Source organism: Pseudorca crassidens, chromosome 3 (genome assembly GCF_039906515.1).
Source record: "Pseudorca crassidens isolate mPseCra1 chromosome 3, mPseCra1.hap1, whole genome shotgun sequence".
NCBI lineage: Eukaryota > Metazoa > Chordata > Mammalia > Artiodactyla > Delphinidae > Pseudorca > Pseudorca crassidens.
The window spans coordinates 124,677,925-124,701,799 of record NC_090298.1 but is presented as its reverse complement, the minus strand read 5'-3'; the positions used below and the strand labels follow the sequence as shown (position 1 = coordinate 124,701,799).

General features: G+C 38.1%; 1 protein-coding gene across 6 annotated transcripts in view; it reads right to left on the bottom strand.

Moving 5' to 3' along the window:
• Window positions 1-1,447: 1,447 nt before the first annotated feature.
• FBXO38 (F-box protein 38) overlaps window positions 1,448-23,875 on the bottom strand; it is a 52,320-nt gene continuing 29,892 nt past the window's right edge. For 2 of the 6 annotated variants that reach the window (XM_067732183.1, XM_067732184.1), the window contains exons 13-22: window positions 18,825-18,944; window positions 17,204-17,383; window positions 14,882-15,619; window positions 9,724-9,824; window positions 9,407-9,509; window positions 6,369-6,535; window positions 4,315-4,460; window positions 3,726-3,829; window positions 3,121-3,234; window positions 1,448-2,332 (exon numbers count right to left, since the gene is read on the bottom strand). In XM_067732183.1, the coding sequence (XP_067588284.1) occupies window positions 2,154-2,332; window positions 3,121-3,234; window positions 3,726-3,829; window positions 4,315-4,460; window positions 6,369-6,535; window positions 9,407-9,509; window positions 9,724-9,824; window positions 14,882-15,619; window positions 17,204-17,383; window positions 18,825-18,944 (1,952 nt within the window). In that variant the 3' untranslated portion in view covers window positions 1,448-2,153. The remainder of the gene's footprint in view (window positions 2,333-3,120; window positions 3,235-3,725; window positions 3,830-4,314; window positions 4,461-6,368; window positions 6,536-9,406; window positions 9,510-9,723; window positions 9,825-14,881; window positions 15,620-17,203; window positions 17,384-18,824; window positions 18,945-23,875) is intronic. The other 4 variants (XM_067732186.1, XM_067732185.1, XM_067732187.1 and 1 more) reach the window with 4 other exon arrangements.

The window sequence follows — 23,875 nt, the reverse complement described above, 5'->3', positions numbered from 1 at the left end:
GTGGCAAGTAGGTGTGGGCAAATGACAACCTAGGGGCCAAATCCTCCAGTCTGTAAACTAAGAATGGTTTTTACTTTTTTAAGTGGTTGGAAAACAAAAGATATTTTGTGACGTGAAAATTATGTGAAACTCAAATTTGTTTCCAAAAATAGTTTTATTGTAACACAGCCATGCCCATTCCTTGATGTTTCCTCTATGGCTGCTTTCATACTACAACAGCAGAGCTGAGTGGTTGTCATAGTTGAGCCTAAAATATTTACTATCTGGCTCTGCACAGAAAAAGTGTGCTGATAGCTGCTGTAGGGCAATCACTGTCCAGCCATTCATTCCATAGACATTTACCAAATGCATCTATCAAGTTTCATTTTTTTAGTTGTCGCAGTCTAGGCATCTTTAGAATGATTTTAGAGTGGATCAGGTTGAGACAGTGAGATAGACAAACCAACAAAAATTAGAGAGCAGTGGCCTCTAGTGGCCTTACATCTAAACATTATTTGGTTACGGTTACAGTGAAAAAACAGGTTTAGATCGAGTCTTAGCTGAGAGTTGGGGGTCTATATTACTTTGAAATATCTAGAATGTCCCGTAATTTGTTTCCCACCTTTTAGTGATCAGAGTTTTAACCTGGAGAGTGGAACACACTCTTTTAATTAGAAGAGAGGTGAGCTGAGTTAAAAACAAGGTAATAAAGAGATGACTGAATGCAGCACCAAACATTCTTCCTAATATAAGTAGATGAACTTAAAGTCTTGGAAAACAGAGAACTTTGAGGAAAGAAACTGATTATCATTCATACTATGAGTGTTTGTTAGGAAATACTTGCTGGCTTCTTGCATTTCTATGAATATTAATGATGAAGGTAGAGGCAGCCTGGTGGGAATTAGGCACTGAATTCTTATTCCGCCTGGCCTCAACCAGCCCCTGACTGTGGGTTAGCCATTTTCCCTCTGGGTTTCAATTAATCCCCTGTAAATGAAGGGGTTGGACCCTTACACCTCATATAGACCATAATTACATATTCTGTTTGGGAAGAGTTTCTAAAATATTTCCACAGAACTTCAGTTTGTGCAATTTATTGAGTTCACTCAGCTAGCAAGTGACAAAGCCAGCCCTCAGACACAGGTGTTGCTCTGAAGCTTTTTTTGCTTTAACCCCTGACACTATGATACTGCATATTATCACTGCCATATATCAGGTGAATTTCTCTCCTTGAGAAAGGAGAAAGGCCATCTCCTGAAGACCAGATATTTGGGGAAATTCTGCTGTTCCCAGTGTTCTGTCATAAAGAGTTCTGTGAGTTAAACATCTTGCAGCCACAGAACTTTAAAAAAAGAGATCAGAGATTAGACTACACTGAAATCTTACTTAGACACAACTACACATTCCTTTTCTGTGTAGTATTTGCTACTCTTCTTTAAAATGAGGGATTCAGTTCCAAGGCAAGAAAAAAGTTTTTAATAAATTTTTATTTTTATATTCAAGATAAAGCATATACACAATATGGAAATAAATAACTAGAAATGCTTTGGAAACTTTTCCATTTCCCCCTCAAACTCAGTTTTTTTTTAAACCTATGAGTCTTTTTTTTACTTCATTTTAAGAAATATGGCAACTACAATACCAAGAGGAAAAAGAACCACAATTTTGTACAGAAACAAACATACAGCCACCTCTGACCATAGGGTTTAGTTGGAGTTTTAACAGTAACACAAAAAGAGCACGAGAGACAAAAAGACGCTTCAACAGGTTTACTCAAACAGCTCTGCTCGAGAAGAAAAAGGCACAGATTTAAGGGCGTGACAGTGATGATTAAGAATATAGTAAACAGGGGCTCAGCCAGAAAGTGACACCTTATGAACTGCCTGGAAAAATGAACAAAATGAACTCTTTCCAATTCTCTGCCTTCATTAAAATGAATTTTTAAATTAAATTGTATAAACATATGATATAAAGTTGGTACTTAGGAAATATCTTTGTGTATTTCCTCTATGTACAAATCTTTGTATACAACTTCAATGTTCCTTATACATTTCCTATATACCAAAATGCGCCGGAGCCTCCCAACTGCATGCCGCAAGCCTCTGTGAAGCTCTCTGGCAGCTGGATGGCCCCAGCAGCTTACTGCCAGAATAGCTGGAAAGAGGAGGGACCAGTTAAATGTAGTCATCTTCAACAGGCTCTCCATTGACGTCACAATAGTGGATAAAAATTGCCACTACTCGCTGAAACACGCCCTTCTTCATCTGACGCATCTCTGAAATTTCCTCTCCTATTGTTTCCATACAGATGTCTGCAGACAGCTGCCCTTTCCTTCGAGGAGCATAGATGGTGCCTTGGAAATTAGAAAGAAAAGGGGAAACAAGATTATCAGAATCATTTGGAAAGCCACTCTGATTTAGCTGGTCCATGAGATATGCCTGTATACTCTCATGCAGTGTAACTGATGTATGCATAGCTCATGGAATGGGTCCCCATCAGTTTGGTTATATACTCTGTTTGATGCCAAAAAGAGCACACATGATTAAAGGCCCAAGGTGAAAAATGTACCAGAGAGGTAAGTCATACATATATACATGTAGTTTATGAAATCGATTTCCTCCTAAAATATATATTTTTTAACTTCCTACAAATGGATATTCAAGGGTGCTAACACTTAGAAGAACTATATTCCAGAGTTCCTTCAAGTTCCCCCATCAAGTATCCACACCTAAATCATAAGTTCCCACATGCTACCCAACAAGAAGCAGCTCATAAGTAGCAGAATAATTAGTATAACGGGAACAGCTTTGAAACAATATAGTTGACCAAATTCTTCAATAAGGAGTAACAAGATTATAAACATGTAGGTAATAAAAAAATCTAGGTAGGACAATCTGTCTGAAGGAATCCTTTCCACCAACCTTCATATATCCCTAGTAAGTCAACTGGTTATCTATTGTATACATTTAGAGCTGTTTTTTTTTTAGCAAGGGGTGAACCAAACAATAACAAAAAGCAAAAACATTTATATGGGAAGTGATAAAAAGCTGCGCCGCTCGTAACTCAGACAAAATACTAAGTATCTAACACCGTAGGATAACCTCAAACTAGAGAATAAAAATCAAGTCAGGACATAATTACTTTCTTCATCATCCTCAAAATCATATCTGGCAAAGCTGTTGGGTTCTGCTGCCCGTAGTGATCTCAACCAAGGGAAGTCAGAAATCATGGAATACGGCGCTCCATCCACAACACCTAAAAGAAGACAGATCAACAGTGCTACTGGGGTGGAAGTAACGATAGGGCCGAACACTGTTAGTATTTTGAAAGCAGCATCAGATATAAATTCCAATTCTAGCTCTGCTACTATTTAGTCATGTGATTTTGGTCATCCTTTGCTTCCATTAAGCCTCAGTTTCCCTTTCTATATATGTGTACATATATATACACACAAAATAAAGAGGCTGACACAGGTTTCCTCAAGTCACTGCAACTTTCAAACTGTATAGCAAGTTTCAATTTTCTTTCACTTTTTGTGTTTCAATACTGCTGATTATTTTAGGGATGGTAAAGACTCATACAGGGAGAGCACTATTTATCTGGTCCCTGCTACCTGCAGATATTCAATATTCCCATTATTTTGACAAATTGTTAGGCTCCTACTCCAATCTTCCCTAAGACATGTCTCTCCATCTAATTAGTTAACAGTTATTTAGCTTTCCAACCATTTATAAATAAATGCTCACCTTCTAAAGTATAGATTTCTCTACCCCATGGGTACTTGGGATACTTCTTTAAGTCATCTTCACTTCGTGTGGCTTCTGGGAAGAATTCATACTTAATGAGCTCTCTGGAGGCAACAAGAAAAATTAAATAAAAATTATAAAACTGAAAATAATGTTGGGATGTAGGTTAGAAAGGAACTATCAAAATGTGTTATGCCTAGATTCTAATGAAGGTCTCAAACAAAATATTAAAATAACAAATGCATAAAAAGTCAAATTTTCTGATGATGTAAAACATCACAGTTTTAAGATCTTTAATATCTCTTTTCCGTGCTGTAAGGCTAAAGGAATGAAACTAAATGTACATGTACGGTCTGTTCTTGTGATTCTTCTCTAAGTTTGAAAATAAAAAGTTACAAATATATATGTATGCATTTTAGTTTTAAGTCCTCATTTCCCTTTTTTTTTTTCACATTACATTTCATGTTTCAGTGCCTGAAAAGCCCAGATGAAATCATTTAAAATAAAAAATAATTAGGATTTGTTGTTTCTGGGCATCCTTGCTCTGGGAACTGACTTAGAAGGTCGTCAGGGGCTGCAGATAACTTACTGGTTAATGTTTGCTATTGTGTCCATCCAGCTGCGAATGCGCACCTTGTTCCGGACATTGGGAGGGTTACTGAATTCATGGATAATACAGATGTGATAGGGGTAGGGACCACTAAATAGCTTCTGCTCCAACGTTAGTGTGTCCACCTGTGGAAAACACGAGAGAGAGGATTTTGGACCAAGGAAGAGAATGCCTTAGAAATCTATCTCCTAGGGCTTGAACAATCTTTCCTTGGGACCTCAGTTTTTAAATCTCTGGCTGATTTGAAAATCAAAGAGTCACATTCCACCCTGAACACAGCTTGCCATGCTAGGGATGAGGCTTAGCAAATTCAACTGTTTAGCAAGCTCAGCAGTTTACATCTCACTGTTATATAAATGTGAATTAAACCAGAGAATCCAGATTCAGGTAACTGATCCCAGCAATCCACTTCCGAGTATATCCTTTACAGGTTTAAATTTTGACTGCACTATAGAACTGTGACTGTGTAGTGCCATATACCCCATTCTAACTGGACTAATGTCCATTCCTAAAGACAGAACACACTTCCTTGCCCCCTTGTAACCTTTGTTCACATTGCTTTCTTCTCATGGAATGCCCTCATCCCTATTTTACTTACGAAATCCCACTTTGTCATCCTAATGACATATATGTCTACCCCCTTCGTGGAAAGGCAGACTTCTCAAGAAGGATGATGTCCTGTGTTATTTTTCAGCCCCAGCAAATTATAAACACTCAACAAGCAATTTGTGTGTTGAAATGATTCTTTTGAGGCCAGGTTCAAACATTGACTGCAAAGGTTCATATTTCCTTTAAACCTTCTTTTGACATCAAGCACAGAGTCTTACACACAATGTTACTCTTTTTTCCCCTAGTTTTATTGAGAAATAATTGACAACACATCACTGTATACCTTTAAGGTATACAGCATGATGTTGTTGGGTTTTTTTTAACATCTTTATTAGAGTATAACTGCTTTACAATGGTGTGTTAGTTTCTGCTTTGTAACAAAGTAAATCAAGCTATACATATACATATATCCCCATATCTCCTCCCTCTTGCGTCTCCCTCCCACCCACCCTATCCCACCCCTCTAGGTGGTCACAAAGCACTGAGCTGATCTCCCTGTGCTATGTGGCTGCTTCCCACTAGCTATCTGTTTTACATTTGGTAGTGTGTGTCCATGCCACTCTCTCACTTCGTCCCAGCTTACCCTTCCCCCTCCCCGTGTCCTCAAGTCCATTCTCTGTGTCTTTATTCCTGACCTGCCCCTAGGTTTTTCAGAACTTTTTTTTTTTTGATTCCATATATATGTGTTAGCATACAGTATTTGTTTTTCTCTTTCTGACTTACTTCACTCTGTATGACAGTCTCTAGGTCCATCCACCTCACTACAAATAACTCAATTTTGTTTCTTTCTTTGGCTGAGTAATATTCCATTGTATATACGTGCCATATCTTCAGCATGATGGTTTGATTTACATATATTGTGAAATGTTTACCACAGTAGGTTCAGCTAACAGCCATCATCTCATAGATACTATAAAACGTTTACTATTATAATAATGATGATAATAGTAACAGCAACTATCATATGATTGCTTACTACATTCCAGCAACTATTCTAGCACTTAACATGTATTAATTTAACCATCACAGTAACAGCAGGTTTTTATTCTTCTAATTTTAGAGATGAAGAAACTAAGACATAGAAGTTAAGTAATCTGCTACAGGTCAGTGACCCAGAACTGGAACCAGGAAGTCTGAAACCAGAGTCTGTGCTCTTTACCACAGGCAACTTTTAATAAGTATAAAACTTGCTGTATAACAACTCCCCTCATCATATAACTTGCTAAAAGCCCACAAAAATCTATCAGAAAAGCACTGATGAAGAAGATTGGCAAGGTAGTCTAGGCTGGTTAAAAAAACTCTGTAGAATCTAAAGAATCATTACTGTGGGTTCAGCAAATGAATAAAAGCCAATTTCAAAAAGGCTGAACACTAAAAAATATCACTGCAATATGTGATCACCAAAAAGAAGCAGAGCTCATTACCTGCTGCATGGGGCGTAGGTATATGATACGGTTTCTCTCAGGAGGCATCCTTAGTATCTGGTCTAGTACCTGATCCATATTCAGTTTCTTGCACTGTGCATAGTCAAATCGGTTTACAATTGGTGCATTTTCTACTTTTAAATGTTTCAGTACCCTGCACCTGGTAGCTACAAAATGAAAACAATGGTAAGCTCTACAGATAATTTATACAAAATTATAGAGCAACATATAACCTATTTGGAATCCTCTTTGGAGGACTGGCATACCTTTTGTTAGCATAAAATATTGCAGATGTACACATCTTTAACATAGGTCAAGTACTAGTGCAAAGGACAACTGACAGTCACCAAAAGGACTTGAAAATATGATTCTGTCCTGTTCAAAAGAAGGCAGTCACCCTCATGCTAGAAGGGAGATACCTTTTCCTATCTAAGATGTTACTGGCAAGAAATTCAAGTTCCAGAGAATGAGTTGCCTAAATATAGGGATTGTTTAGGAAATACATATTGAAGAGAATGAATGATGGCAACTACTGAATTATACAATTTTATGGGTAATGGTTCCTGGGATAATTCACATACGTTATCTTACATTCACCCATAGGAAATGAGCAGTGTTGATTTTAATTCTTACCTCAGGTATAAAACCAGAACCTTAAAAAAAAAAAAAAAAGACCCAGAAATATTTGGATACTTCGGTCTAAAGTTGTACAGTCCAATGTGGTAGCCACTAGCCACCTGTAGCTATTTAAATTTAAATTAACTGAAGTGTAATAAAATTAACAATTTAGTTCCTCACACACTAGTCACAGTTCAAATGTTCAACAGTCACAAACAGCCAGTGGTTACCATATCGAACAGTACAGATACGGAACATTTCCATCACTGCAAAAAGTTCTGTTGAAAGTGCTGGTCTGAAACATGATTAAATATTCTTCCCATTTAACATACAAAATATTGAGGTTATAGAGAAAAGTAATTGTGATATAACAGACACATTTAACTACAACAGTATACCAACTTCAGAAAATTATCCCCTTCCTTTTTTTTAATCTCACATTTCAATCTGATCCAGTTTTTACCATAGATTTCAACCTGGTCCAACTCGAGAGACAGAATCAGATCAAAGATATTCTATCCATAAGGCCAACATGCCTGACCTTTTAAACATTTCATAAAAGACATGTTCTGTAACATCCTTGATCCAAATGTCATCATCTTACTGAGCAATCTAGCCCTGTAATTTTGATGTTTGAACACTGACCAAGTCTTATGCCTTTCAGACTCATTTTCTCCTGTGACACGGCACGAGGAAGAGGAAGCAGTGTTGGGGACGGGAAAAGAGGGAAGAGAGGACTAGATGGCGATAAGGGTTCAGTGGTTCCCTGCTGTAAAACCAGACTTGGCTAAGGTCAGTTCTAATCTCATTTAGTCATCTCATCCACCGTTAACAGACAACCCATCCATCAGTGGGTGTCCAGGGACTGAGCTTCTTATCTAAGATCTTCTGTCCCACAATAAGCTGAGCTAAAAAGTTTGGTTTAAGGAGAGAAGATTGGGCCTGAGGCCATGTGATCCACCACTAATGTTAAAGAAGATATAGAGAGAATCAGCAAAGTCAAGTGCAGAGGTAAAAACCAGTCAGATTCTCAGAGAGCTCAGAATAGAGACAGGAATGAGAAGTTAACCAGCAGAGTCCGAAGGTAGAGTCTCAGACCTCAGAGAGTAGAGTGCTGACACACTGAAAGCTCTTATGCTAGTCTGGGCTCTGCTGTTGGCTATGATCTCTGAGCTTTTGAAAGACCCCCATTCCGTTTTAGGGGGACACTTCAACATGAGATAAAGTACCACCTTGTAAGGGTAAACACGGGGTTTGGGGTCCCCATGTCTGGAGTCTTCTAGAATTCAAGAGAGAGGTAGTGCTTAAATTTGTTTTATCTCTCCTTTTTGGGATTTTCCTAGTTTATGACAAAATGTTTGGTAAGGATTTCCTTGTTTTGTTTACTACCAGTATTGGAGAAGTGCAAAAAATAGAAAGCCCCTAAATATTTTTTTGCCATACTAATACTAATGAACATTTACTAGGCTTTTACTAGAGGTCAGACCCTCTACTGTGTTTATGTGTAGGTACATACATCCACATATACACACATGTGTGCATGTATCAACCACTCCATTTAACCTTCACAAATGCTTTATAAGGTAAGTAAAATTATGTATACTTCACACACTGAAAAAAATGAATGCAGAATATATATAAACTGCACAAGGCAAGGAACAAGTCAGTTCTTCATAATTTTATATGGATAGGTATCAAAAATATAAATTTGAGTAATAATGGAAAAATAAACAGATCATGTATGAGACATATTATGTATCTAAAAATTTTAAAACTCACACAAAATAATACCCTATCATTTGTTCAGAGGCAAATATGTCTATAAAAAAAGACATGAAAGATAGACTGAAAGGACATAACATTAAATACCTGACTACAGGTGATGGGAGCCGATGCGATTGGCAATGAGGGAGAAATGGGACTGAAAAGAAAAGTGGGGCTTGGACTAAGGATAATGTGCCATGAACTGAGGTTATGATTGATGATATCAATCAAATCCAGTGCAGTTAAGCACTTACAGCTCAGTCACTATTCCCCCCTCCTCCCAAAACATACATAAAACATGTCCAATATCACACAGCTAGAAAATAGCAAAGACAGGATTCGAGGTGAGGTCTACTTGACTCCAAAGCCCATATATGCTGTTAACTTAACCTCTGTCAGATCAGGTTGTAATTATCATTTGGAGGAAACTGGAGGAGAGGCTATATATTAAAAGATGAACCAAGGCTCTGCACATGGTCCCCCGTAAATATGATGGGATAATTAGTTGAGACCTACAGAATGAGGACAGAATTAGAAAAATCTAATAATGATTCTTTTGAAAAAGTAATATAGTAATGTTACTGTAGTATTTATGAGACTTTAATGCTTTAAACTCAATCATGATGCTCTTGTATGACATGGGCCTAAATACATACCATGGATAAACATCATCTTGGGACAGTCTTTCAGCACTAGATCTGTGATTCCACAGTTGGTCATAGTGACTCCAACAAGATTTTTGGATTTTAATACAAGGACCTACAAGAAGAAAAATTTAAAAGATGTATCTTCCTGTACTTTCTTTCTTTCTTTTTTTTTTTAAAGCTTAAGTGTTTTCACTGGCACAAGTGAGAAGCAACTACTACCAGTCTCTTTAGGGCAAAGAAACTATGTAAAGATGGGAACTTTAGTTCCTTTACATTATTCAGGAACTTGGCTGGACCAAAAGGTAAGCAAGGATTTTCTCCTTCACCTGCACATGGTCATCCTCAATCACAGGATCACTGGTACTGGTGGACTTATCTGCTGTCCGCTTCCGCTTCATGGCATGACGTGGCTTTGTTTTGGCAACCTCTAAAAAAGGCAAGAGGAAAATCCAAATTTTAGCCTTGCTGTCTTTCCTTCAAAGAGAGCACATTCAACTGCATATGTATGAACTCCACCAAGGAAACTCTCAATTCTACTACTTGGTTCCCAAAGGAATACAGTCAGACTGCCATTTCCAATTGCCTCTTCCAAAACAAGATCACCTTCCGCTGTCTCAAACATATCAACATCAAACATAACACTGCGCTCTTCACACCTGGTCCATTCCAACAGTCTAATCAACATTCTCGTCTCTAGGCACTCAACCCATCCTAAATACTACTGGTAGATTAAACGTACCACTTTCCTGCTAAACAACTTTAAAGCATTGACTACTACTGCTTAGTGAATACATTTCAATGCCTGACATTTGGAGCTATGCTTTAGCCCCAAATGTTCTCAATTTTATTCCATACCATATCCTAGTCATCTCCCATTGCCAGTGCCTCTGAAGCCATTAATTGTTTTAGCTTTTTCTGCCCAGAATACCATTCTTGACTTCACTTTTTGAAATACTACCCATCCCTGAAAGGTCCAGCTTAAATGCCACCTATTCTAATAAGTCACTTGTATCCCCAAACATATATGGTTCTGTAATTCCCTGTATATCTGTTTTATTTCTCCATTTAAACTAAAAGCTCCCTGAAGACAACATCATTGTCATTTCATCTTCGTATCAATGTCAGCCACTAACAATGAGCTAAAATGAACATTTATTGAATGAACTGGCACTCAACATTCACTGAATGAATGAATGTATCATAGATACGTCAATGTAATAACAATAACAGCAAATATTTACTGAGTGCTTACTGTGTATCAGGCACTTTTCTCAGGGTTTTACTTGTATTAACTAATCCTTTTAACAGCCCTCTGAGATAGATTATTCTCTTTATTTTACAAATAAGTAAACTGAGACATGGGAAGGGAGAACAGTTTGCCAATGTATTTATCAGTATGCTAGAAAACCTGCAATCATTTACCTGCCAAACTCTGCCTAGTATGGCCCTAACTCATTTACTAGTACTGTTCTAAAACGTTATAGTTTAATTATAAAAACAAATATTATGTTGATATTATTTAAATACAAGTTCTAAATTCATCTCAAAAACTTAACAAGCACATACATATTGCAAGACAAGACACTAAAAGTCACTGTCTTCATTTTGAGAGTCACTCTGTAGCAGAGCATATATGGAACGAAAAAAGGTTGACCTTTACAAGTTAAATCCCACCATACTGCACACTGCTACTACTACTAGATTACAGGGTTACCACTTGGTTAACTCTCTCACTTCAAACATGAAAGATTACAAAGAAAGATAGGGAAACGAGGTACAAATACTACAAATTCCCAAAGGCTTGGAGTTAGACAGGGACTCTAGAGATCTAGTTCAAGTGTTTGTTTATTTTTTTCTTTTTTTCAATACACCAGAACCCTTTCCTCCACCATTTGAAATCTTTGTGAAATCTTATTATGCAAAACAATTGAAAGCAGCTAATTTGGTTGAAGCCTAAAAGGGAGCCCAAGAGTTTTATCCATCAAACTTTCTCCAAGGACCCTGAACCCAAGCAAAACACTGGGTTTCTGGAAGAGAAAACTACTGATCTAGGTGACCCACTGGAGGCCACCGTCCACAGTATTCCTGAAGGAGCTTCATGAACAATCTATTTTCACCGACAAGGAATCTTCTAACAGCAGCCACCATTTCATACAACAGCCAAAATTCATACTCCTGTTACAACCAATAATAGGTCCTGGTTCCCTCTCCCGGTACCACAAAATGAAGACAAACAAAAACAGGTCTGTTTCCAGCCCTTCATCACAGTGTTCAAATAAGAATCTTCTATTAGCATGCTCCTTCTATGCTCCAGTTTTCAGCCTCTCACCTTCATGGGTTGCTTCCTTCCCCTACTCCTTAACTGATCAGAATATGGGATTCAAAGCTAAATTTCCTGCCCTCCTGAGTACCCAAACTGGCAGTTTGTTTTCTAAGAAAAGTTTATAAGACTAAGTCACACTTTATATGTAGATAATCTTGAAAAACAAATGCTTCCCAATGTAAAAAGAAAACAGAGTTCATTGTGTTTGTTATTTCCTTATGTCTCCCTCTGTTTATTAGCGACAGTAAATCTTTGTTTAGGGACAATCCTTAATGATTTCATACATCCACCAGCATCAACATACCTCATATGATGGCTCCTACCACTTATTAAGTTCACAATTATTCACTGAGCCCCATACCATGTAAGACATTGTGCTAGAAGCTGGGAATATAATGGTGACCAAGCAGACACTGTCCCTGACCTCATGGAGCTCATAGTCTACTGGAAAAATAGACATTAAAACACGGAATTACAACACACGGTGTAGTTGACATTAGCAAAGATGCTACAGAAACACAGAAAAGCAGACCAATCCAGTCATGGGGTGTCAAGGAAAGAGGTCAGTATTCATGAGAACCATATCATATTCATCTTAAGTGCTATTCTTTGACAATCCAATTAGTTATTTTTGTGATATTTATTTTATAAAGTATTATACAATGAGGGTAAAAGGAACAACTTAGAGGCATTTATTCCCAAAACAGGAAATCACAAGACAAATAACTACTTCTAACACGGTTTTAACACTATGTAAGGCCGTATATCAAAAACCAAATTAAAAACTCAAATATTTTCTTTGAAGGGATTAAAAAAAATCCATAACAATCAAGTTCGTTCCTTTATTAGTTTGGATTTACCTCCTTAAAACTTTTAAAGCACAATGGCCAACAGATATCAAAAACATGCTAGATTAAAAATAACAGGTTGAAAGCCACCCAAATAACTTCTTGTTCTTTCCAAAAGAGACCTGGATAATTTAAAAATCAGCAGTTTGACATTTCTCCAGAAAAACTGTTATTGAAAGTAAATGGACATTTGTATTGTGTTTAAAAATATTGGCAAGTAATTTACCTACCATATACACATGAGCTACATACATTAGAAGTCTTCTCAAATTGGGGAAAAAAAAAATCATTAAGACAACAGATATAATTAACCTTAAAAAGTAAAAAGCACTACATAAATGAATTTTTAAAAAAAATTCTAGAAAATTATTTAACCTAAGAAAAGGTTCTGGTCATGAAACAAGTCAGAAGAAAATGACAAAGGGAACAGCAGAACATAAGGCAAAGAAGATGTTAACCCCCCTCCCCCCAATATGGTTAATGTGAAGGACCCATGTTAAAAACAAAAACAAAACAAAACCCACCAAAACAGTAACAACTATAAAACTTTACCAAGACACATAAGACAAAATAGTCCCTAAATAGGAAGACTCAATGCTGTAAAAATGACACTTATCTTTTTAGTCAGTCAATGTAAAGGAATTGCAAACACAACACAAGAAGATTTGTTTCTGAAACTTGACAAAATTATTATAAAATAAAACTATAAAAATAAATGATAAATGCATGTCTAGCCAAGAAAATTTTGCGAAAGAGTAATGAAAGAAGACAGAACACTGGAACAGGACAGCATGCCCAGAGATAAACCACACTATGGTCAAAGTACATGATAAAAGAGCATTTCAAAATGACATACGGATGGATGTCAATAAATAGTATTGAGACAACTTGGTGACAATTTGTAATAAAAAATAAAATTAGTTCCCACAGATTAAGATAAAGAACTAAACTAAGATAAACAAATAAATGAATAAAAGAATGAGAAGATGTGAACAATTATCCGAGCCGGGGTAGGGAAGGCTTTCCACAGCATAAAAATAATGAAATCACAAAAGTAAACATGTAGATCTGACTTAACAAATATGAAAAACCACGCAACAAAGGGTGTCATAATGAGGTGTTTCTGTTTAATGGATACAGACTTTAAGTGTGGGAAGATGAAAAAGTTGAGACAGACAGTGGTGGTGGTCCCACAACAATGCGAATGTACCTAATGCCAATGAACTATATACTTCAAAACGGTTAAAATGGTAAATCCTATGTTACGTATAAAGAGATAAACCATTTAAAATTCAAGCTGGGAAAAGTATTTTCATCATGGCAGAACTGATGTTTGCAAAGCATAATAAAATCTGCAAATAAAACTCATATACTTTAATATGAGCTTAGGCTACTATGATAATTAGCACATAATTAATTAATATCTCCTATGTATCTTATGAAAGCTTGTTTTTGTTAGTTTAGCTCCACATGATTCAATCAGCTCTGTTTATTGCAATAGCAGATAAAAGGAACTCTATGTACTGGGTGCTGATTTTAAGATTTTTAAATTGAGTAAGGTTTAGAGAAAATAAAATATTATTATTCATTGACAGGTATTCATGACTTAGTAAAGGCAGGAGAGATTATTTAAAACTAAGATCAGAAATATAAACAGGATTATAATTAAGGAATGTGTTACCCCCGCCGAACCCCATGCCTCGGCATACACCTAAATGTTATTAATGAAATTATATACATATATGTGTCTTGAGGATATCTTCACCAAAATGATTCTCAGCTAAACTACCTGCTTTACTTACCTGCTTTTCTCCTGGCAAGCCTAACTGGCAGCAAAACTAGCCTTTGGGAAAAATTACTCAACGCTACAGAGGCAGGTGGAGGGGGGGCACCCGCACGCCGGGCTCCCCCAGGCCCAGCGACTTCCAGTCCTTACCTTTCAGCTAAGGTTTTAAAACTGCACTAGGAGTTAAGCCTCTGCAGTGTGGGACGGGAGCAGAGTTTACATACTGGGAGTGAGACGTGGGACTGGCACTGTATATAAGGTCAGTACACACACACAGTCACACTCTTCTCAGAAGCTTAACTCTCTGTACCTCTCCTGGCTGGTATTTTACAAGCTGTTTTACGTGCCACCCCCGCTCCCCACCCCCACCCCGTCACTGAAAGTGAGCTCAAAATCTGTATGAGCGCAGAACCCCAATGTAGAAATCAATTTGCCCAACTGGCTTAATGTAAGAAAACTTATGGAAGGAGCAAATGCCCTTCTCAAGTCCTAACCTGCAGTAGCTAATCCTGGCAGCGTTGTCATACCTGACTCAGATACCAGCGGTACATGGGAGAGTCTGCTCCTGGCCCTTGTTAGGGGCCTCCGAGGGTAGTCTTCATTAGACTGCACGTCACAGCTCTCAGGCTGGGAGCTCCCCCTCCTGTCCTCACCTGTAGCCCCAGAGCCACTCCCATTAGTCCTCTCATCATGTGCTGGGCCTGAAGACCCCCCTGGTGGCAGAGTCCTAAAGGAAAAGGCGGATCTCGTACCATCCGGGCCATTCACAACACAGGCTCGGCTGGTTGAAGGACGTTCCTCATCAGAACACCTGCTAGTTCTCCTTTGGGATTCCTGGGGCCTGTGACAGCAGCATCTGGGGCAGACAGAACTCTCTGCATCTCCCTCCTCCATGGCCTCAGAGTCCTCTGACCCACCGGGGGAGCAGACACACTGCCTGGACACATCCACTTCTGTAGGGCTAGGCTCGGAAGAGCCGCTGCTGTTCACCGTCCTTACAAAGTCGGGGCTTTGAGAAGCAGTGCTGTGCGAGCTGGAGTTCCCCACTGTGCTGGCGGTGGTGCTGCTGCAGCTGGGATAAACATCCTTGTTTTTTTTCTTTTCAGGAATATCCCTAGCTGCTTTCATATCGGCTTTGATCTGCTCACTGGTGACCTGACAGCCTTTCTCACAGCTGCTTTCCTCGAGGGGAAACTGCTTCGACTGGCCCATCTGATGGGAGTTGTACCTCTTTCGAAGTGGAGTCTTGCCTTTTCCACTTACTGCTTACAGAAAAAGAAGAATGGCCCGAGGAAAAGAAAAGATTTCAGTACAAATTCTGGACAAAAGGCAAGAGTAAATCTGGAACAGGAAACAATGTAAACTAATTTTCCTAAAGTATAAATGGTGACCACATCACTCAGCTGCTCACAAGTTCTCTATGGCTCCCTAGTGCCTACCTGGTTAATACTCCTTAGCTCAGCCTTCAAGGCTTACTGTGACCTAACTGAAAACTAACTTTCCATTCTTGTCTTCCCTATAAACATTCTACACCCCAGTCCAAACTTTTCTTTGAATATATCTCTGCCTTATTACCTTGGAGCCTTTACTCTCATCAATCCTTCTGCTTTGGACCTCTGTCCAATCTCTTTTGCACCCCACCCCAAAGCAAGTGCAGTATATGCCCTGTAATATTGTTATCTATGTTTCTGACCTGACTCTTCAGCCAGACTAGAGAGAGAGAGAGAGACAGAGAGACAGTGAGAGAGAGGGACACAGAGAGAGAGAGAGAGAGAGAGAGAGAGAGAGAGATATCAAGACTTATTCATCTCACCCCTCACAGCACCTAACACAGTACCTGGGGCACAGTAAGCCTCAATGAATGTACAAAGGAATACTTAAATAATGTTTTGTCTGGCTGACAGAAGATCTGGTTTCTAAATTCAGAAACTAAACTTTCTAGGAAACATCAGGTTAGTCAGCTGGTCACATTACTTTTCCTAAATTTCAGTGTCCATTAAAGCTCTTTCAATCACAGTGTAAAGATATCTGAATTTCTTAAAAGGAATAAAATGAGAATTGAGTAATCAGTCAGTGGTTAGTAAGTTATTCCAAGTCTAAAGAACTGAGCTTACCATACACTGAAGTGTGTATATATTTCAGGTTCAGTGTTACATGTATACAAATGTATACTAAACATTCAGATACATTAATGAGTAGGGTACCCAAGGAAAAATAAGTAGACAATTTTAAAAAACCTCATCCTTTGCAGAAAGTGGTAAGCATACGGTTCTGGGAAACAGAAGGGAAGACAAGGAAAGAAGTATAAATCTAAAAGTTAAGAGAATTACAGTTTCTTGGTGAGGCAAATGGCAGAAGGTTGTTGACTGGATTTAAAGGGAGACAAGGGATTGTAAGAACATACTTTAGGACTTCCTCAAGCACCAAACTAGCCACCAACATTTGCTAAACACAACTGGACAGATTACCAACTGGGGAATGGTTGTTTTTCACTGCTCTGGATGACTCAGTTGTCATCTTTTATGTAACGCACAGGCCCCTTGCTAATCCCTGATACTCTGATGCCACAACTTCCTAAAGCCTCCACTGTGGGACTGACAATCCTCACATCTTCTCTTCCCTGAGCCCCAATTCCACAATATTCTTATTGTGCTGCACCTGCCCTTGATAGCACCACCCAGATTTTCCTCTCTTGCTTGGGCTGCTGCCTTTCTTGCCTCCTGTCACATTTTGTAAGGATATGTTAACTGCACCACAAGCTGTGGCAGGGACACCATTATATAAAGGCCAGTGTGTCTGTTCTCATGGTGACTCTCACTAACAGGTCAGAGTAAGACACAGTCTCTCACCTGATAATTCCCTGGACTGTACAGACTCTCCGGTTTTTTCTTCACGCTCAGAGAAACGCCGGGCACCATTCTTAGGAATCCAGACTTCTTGGAGTTCTAGACTGTCTTCCTCATCGTCACTCTCTGAGTCATGGACAGTAATTGGGGTTGGTTTTACTACACGCTGAAGACCACTGGGTCCTAAAAGAAAGAGCACAGGCGTAACAGTCACTTTTTGCCCAACAAAGGGTCTCACTCAAAGTACTGTTTCCAGGGATCTGGGCTCAGAGATGCTTTGGCTCTATGCAGCCTCCCTGATCACTCATTTTAATGAGCATATACTTGGATAAGACACTGAAAACACGTTAATTCTAAAGTAAACATTAAGTATGATTAATATACCACCCAACATTATATATCTCTAAAGGAAAATTAAAGTAGAAGAGCATATGGCATCTCCCTTCAGGATCTTCACTGTTTGAAACAGTCACATAATCATCCTAAAAATAATCAAAATAAGAGTCATAATAAAAAATTTAAAAAAATAGAGTCATAATAATCATTTAAAAAATAGGCTAGATATTTTCCTAATTTTGCAAATGTATGAATGAAAGCAAAGCAAATGAAGATGAGCCTCTGACACCTATGGGACTGGTGAGAACTCTGCATTCTTTAATTAAGTATAGGTCTAATGCATTGGATGTCACAGACATGTTCTTGAAAGGCTAGATGCATGTTATAATTTGCTTATTTGATTATATTTATGTCAAAAATGTTTTATCTTCTTGGCATTACACATTGTAAACCTTCAGCTCTTACAACCCACTTTTGACTGATATCTGCTCCATCAATAAAATGTAAGCTCCAAGGAACCTTCCCTGTCTTTTCCCTGTCACACTGTACAATGCCTAGCACAGAGCAGGCACTCAATAAATATTTGTTGAATAAGTGACTGCATCTGTAAGACACTTAAAACAAGAGTAGTTAAAGAATATGTTCAATTCAAAGACAAGGCAGCATCTGAACAGACCAGGAGTGAGAAAACTTGAGTTCTCATCTCAATTCTGTCCTTTGATCAGTAGCTGAGTGGTCTTGAGTAAATCATTCCAACTTTTGAAAGAATATTAGTTTCCCCATCTGTAAAGATGAAAGGTTATATTAGGTAATCTTTATGTACTCTATGACTCTTAGCCTGCCGTAAGTGACCCAGTGGCAAACTAGACTAGATCTTGGTCTGTTTATTAAATCAACCTCTCCACTGCTCCTTCTCCCCACCAAAATGAAGGGAGAGGACAAGCAGGATATTTAATCAGGGTGTTTATTTTCCTAGCTATAATTTGAGTGCTTGCTTTCTCCACACACACGCACACACACGCACAAATATGCACGTGTGTACAACAATATAGAAAGAGGAGTTGCTGCCACAGTTACAAAAAAATCAAAACCAAACTTTAATAAGACATGTATACACATGCGCAGCAAGAACATCAAAATGTAATACAGGCCTCGTCAAAAATAAGCAGCATGTAACACATCATTAGCTGAAATGCTGAAAAAAATAATCGTTCTCAGTGTTTTACTTTCTTCATTAGAGTCGGGCCTAGTTTTCAGAACCATGAACGTGGGAAGTCACACACTTTACCTGCTTGTTCCTCGTCGACGTCCACAGGAATAACTGCCTGACTGTGAGCTGGAGCCTCATGCTCACTCTCAGCCGTCACCTCTCCATCTTCTGGAACCATGTCTTCCATCTCGTTCAGTGCTTAAACAAAAATAATCACAGTCAAAATAAAACCAGGAGATGTCTAAAACAACCACAATGGCAGGCAAAACTGTGGCACCCTTGAGAAATGAACAGCCTCATGATCATTAGGCCCATTCAGAAAGAATATCATGTAATTGTGCTTCATTATGTCAACATCAATAAGGAGTGTCCAATTCTATAGGAGGGGAGATCACACATGGGAAAGGATCACTTGGTAGAGAAAGTCCATCATTTTAAGGTGAAAGCAGGGAGAAAGGCACCGCTGAAAGAAGAAAGCACCTGTTCATTCCTGAAGATGTTACCAGGGATGGCTTATGAGGCAACTGTTTGTCTCCCTCTAAGCTATTTGCCTGATGGCAGTGAGAGCCAGCTACTGGAAGACCTTACAATCATCTTGTAAGCAATTAGTCTTATAGTATCTGCCAGTTGAATCAGATGCATTCATTGAGCAGGCAAGCTCAAATTGTGTATTTCTTTTCCTGCTCTCTAGAGATTGCATCATTTTTGGCTAATGTGTGGCAAGGATTATTAAACACTGTAAGTATATATTTAATATTTTAATATCACTCAAATGTTTTATTTGCATCTAAGTCTTCACTAGAGTTATTAGTGCCTATCAGTGAATGGGAACGTTTATATTTTCCCCAGATGATAAGCACAGTGAACAATATCAGACTGATAAGCTTCAATCACTTTACTACATCTTCTTAAGATACAACGGTCACTTTTCTACGAGGATCCTAAATAAAATAATTCCTGGCTTTGCCAGCTTTGTACAAGATTAAATCCAAATCCCTCAAGTCAGTATTCAACCCAGTACCCTCTTACTACCTACACCTAGGCTTGGGTTCCTGGTCCCAGTTTCAGTCAGGACAATACCAATACTGTCCTTTACATTTATAGCTCGGCCAGGACCCAGAGGGCGGCAGACTGTGTTTACCCTGTGCACCACTCAACGCCTTCGGGTGCTCAACACTACTGCTGTGAAATCAACCAACCATCTGAATGAAATGAATAAACCAACACAGAAGAAAACAAGATCCTGTTCCAGAAAGAACTAAAGAATCTACAGAATTTGTAAGTAGACAGGACAAATTCATACAGTCAACAAAGAAACAAGATAAAAATATGAGTAAGCCAGAAAGATACCACTCAGATAAATGCCACTGGAATATACAGCAGAGAAGTCTGAGATTTCAGGGGGACAGTGGGGTTTGCTTTGGTCTTAAATATACACAACAGTACATTCCCCCTCATGTTTAGCCTCCCATCCCAAATTTTTGCCCAGCCCTAGCCCTCAATAACTACACTTTATTTAGGGCCAAAAAGAGAACTCACCTTGTTCGGAAACATTACATGATAAAAGCCAATCAATTTGCTTCTTTCATTCAACAGTGATTATGAACAGCGGCTAGTAATTAATGTGTACATACTCTTATGTCTGGCTCTATGCTAAATGCTCTTATATACATTACCATATTTATTTCTTATAGCAATCTTACGAGGGTATTACTACTAGCCTCATTTTTGCAGGTGAGGAAACTGAGGCTTAGAAAGGTTAGTAATTTGCTAGGATTTGGAATGAGGTCTGTTTCCAGAGCCTGCTACAATACAGGGATGATGAATAGATGGGAAATTTATAGTCCCTGCTCTCAGATAATGCACACCTTCGAGCAGAAATGTTAGACACACAGAATAAGGTCAGAATATACTCATTAAGTGCTAGAACAGTCCAAGTAAGGGGGACATGGACAAAAAAGCAGCAGTTAATTCTCCTGTTCGACAGGGAAGGTTTCACTGAGTTGGGGTGACATTTCATGTATACTAGGAAGCACGTTACATTTTCCAGAAGAGTAAGTAGCCCAGTGATAAAAAGAACAAGAGTTTGTGTTGAGATGAGGGTATGAAAGAGAAAAGAAAGCTAAAAAGGTAGTCTGGGTCCCAGATTGTGAAAAGCTTAGAATTGCTTCTTATAGGCAGAGGGAACCACTGGAACAGTACTTTCTTATATCTACGTGATAAGGTTTTCCAAGGCTCTTGAGCAACTGCATTTTAGGTTGCCACAACAACCTGTGGAAATATTTAATATAATATCTCAAGGTTATTTTAAACTAACTTCTTTAATTGTATCCATTCATTTGAATATTTATTTAGCACCTACTACAATGTGTTACTGTTCCTAGGTGCTAAGAAACAGTGGTAATATTCAATATCTCTATTTTCATGGAGCTTATTCCAGTTGAGGAAGGAAAAAAAATTTTTAATCAACAATAATGAAAATATCAGAAAATAATATCTTATGTAACAAAATTAAAAGAGGATGATATAACAGAATGAATTGGTGACAAAGTGGTAAGGTGATCAAAAGGTACAAATTTATAGTTACAAAATAAATATAAGTCATGGGAATATAATGTACAGCATGGTGACTATAGTTATTAATATGTATTGCATATTTGAAAGTTGCTAAGAGCAGATCTTAAAATTTCTAATCACAAGAAAAAAACATTGTAACTATGTATGGTGATGGATGTTTACGAGACATCCTTACTGTGATCCTTTTGCAATATATACAAACACTGTCAATTATACCTCAATTGAAAAAAGAAAAAGATTAAGGTGGTAAGGAAAGACAGCTCTGAGGTTAACATTTAAGCTAAGACCTGAATATCAAGAAGAAGACAGCCATGCAAAGATGGAGGGAGGGACATTCTAGGAAGAGGCAGCAGTTGGCGACAGCTTGGCACATTCATGCATGGTGTGTGAGGTGGGAAGTAGCACAAGGTGAGGACAAGCCAGATCATGTAGCACTTTATGGCCCAAATCAAGAAACTGGATTTTTTTCTAAGGCAATGCGTAGCTACTGGAAAGTTTTAAGAAAGGGAGTAACACTGTCTGGTACATGTTTTTTAAAAACTGCCCTGGCTGCTCTAAGAACTAATTTTACTTTGAAAGCTGTTAAAACATTTAGGTAAAAAAGGTCTGGTGCAGGGCTTCCCTGGTGGCGCAGTGGTTGAGAGTCGGCCTGCCGATGCAGGGGACACGGGTTCGTGCCCCGGTCCGGGAGGATCCCACATGCCGTGGAGCGGCTGGGCCCGTGAGCCATGGCCACTCGGCCTGCATGTCCAGAGCCTGTGCTCTGCAACGGGAGAGGCCACAGCAGTGAGAGGCCCGTGTACCGCCAAAAAAAAAAAGAAGAAAAAAAAAAAAAAGGTCTGGTACAATGAGGAAGGAGAACGTAGATGGATTGGGGAGATGTTTTAGAGACAGTCAACAAGACTCGCTAAAGGACTCGATGTTGGGGAGTGCAGGTAGGTGCAAAGAAAGGATGATGTCTCAACAGATGTCTCTGGTAATTAAATGAGATGATGCTACCCTTGGGCTAGGGAAAATGCAAGTGATTCTTGGTTTTGATTTTTTTTTCTTTGTTTCAAAATATTTTATCATTGGGCAGTACATCTTTTTCAGAACAATTTTAAATTACAGAAACGATGTAAGCTATCTTTTAATCAAGTATCAATGTTTACTAAATATTCTGTTCAGGAGAAATGTTAAAAATCCTGTTACCAAATATAATCATAAACCTTAATGGATCTGAGCTATTTTAACAAATATATTAACTGGTCTCTTTTATATAAAACCTGATTCTAAATTTATAGCCTTCATTAACCATTATAAAATTAAAAAGTCACTGACATTTAACAAAATAATTTGCATGCAACAATTTCTGGTATCAGGAATAACTATTTAGCGGTTGACAAGTATTTGCCCCCAAATAGAAAACAAAATGAATCTACCGGGATTATTTTTCACATTGTAGCTGGTCCTCAGACTTCAAAAACAAGGATTTCCAAAAGTCAGTGGTTTTCAACATAGGATTCCCAAACAGCAGCATCAGCATCACCTTGGAACCTGTTACAAATGCAAATTACCTGGTCCCACACATACCTACTCAGAGCCTCGGAAGTGAAAGCCAGCAACCTGTTCTAACAAGTCCTCCAGGTGATTCTGATGCACTCAAATTTGAGAACCATTGCCCAAAATTAAGTGCTGCAGAGCAATTTCACTTAGTAGTTACTTTGTGGAGGTAGTGGTGAGGGAATGGAGTGGCACCCCACTATTAAAAAAAAGCAGTATGTGGGATTTGTTTTAAATCCAGATAGAAAATTAGTTAAATGATGTATAGGCAAAACTATGCTTTGTTGTTATAATTACTTCAAAAGTAATTATATTAAAATAATGTGGCAAAATGCTTTAGCAATTACAGAATCATGATTTTGACACATGGTAATGTTATGTTAGGCAATGTGAATTGTTAGAATATATGAACATCTCTTCCTGTTCTACAGTGCTGCAAAATGAAGGTAATGAACTTGTATTTTCAGTTAATATAACTAGCTCACAATAAAGCATTCTAAATCTTAACACTTTTGGAAGTGCAAATCTAAGAAAGATAATATCCTTAACCAAATTACAGAATTTTGGTAAATTAATACAGTACTCTGTAAAACAACAAAAGCATATTTTTGTTGGAGTCATCTATTACCTTAATGATAATGTTCACTATAAAACACCAGATTTTATTTCAGTGGTTTATAAGGCAAAGACACAACTTATACAAATTAAATTGCTTTTAAAATTATACAGTGCCCTTCTTTGATAGGCAATTACTTCATGCAAGCTGATTAAGTTAAATACAACAGAGTAAAAGAGTGAGTGAATCCGCTTCATTCCAGCGTTGGTCCAAAAGCTCATGCATGGAAAGTTTTAAAATTCTACATTAAGGAAACTCAACATGTGAATACCCATTTCTAAACTAAACTAAAGTAATATTTAAAATATTGTTATGCTTGTACTTAAAGAGTGGAAGCATCAATGTTAGTCATTTCAACTAACGTTATTTCCCAATGATCCCTTTTATTTTTAAT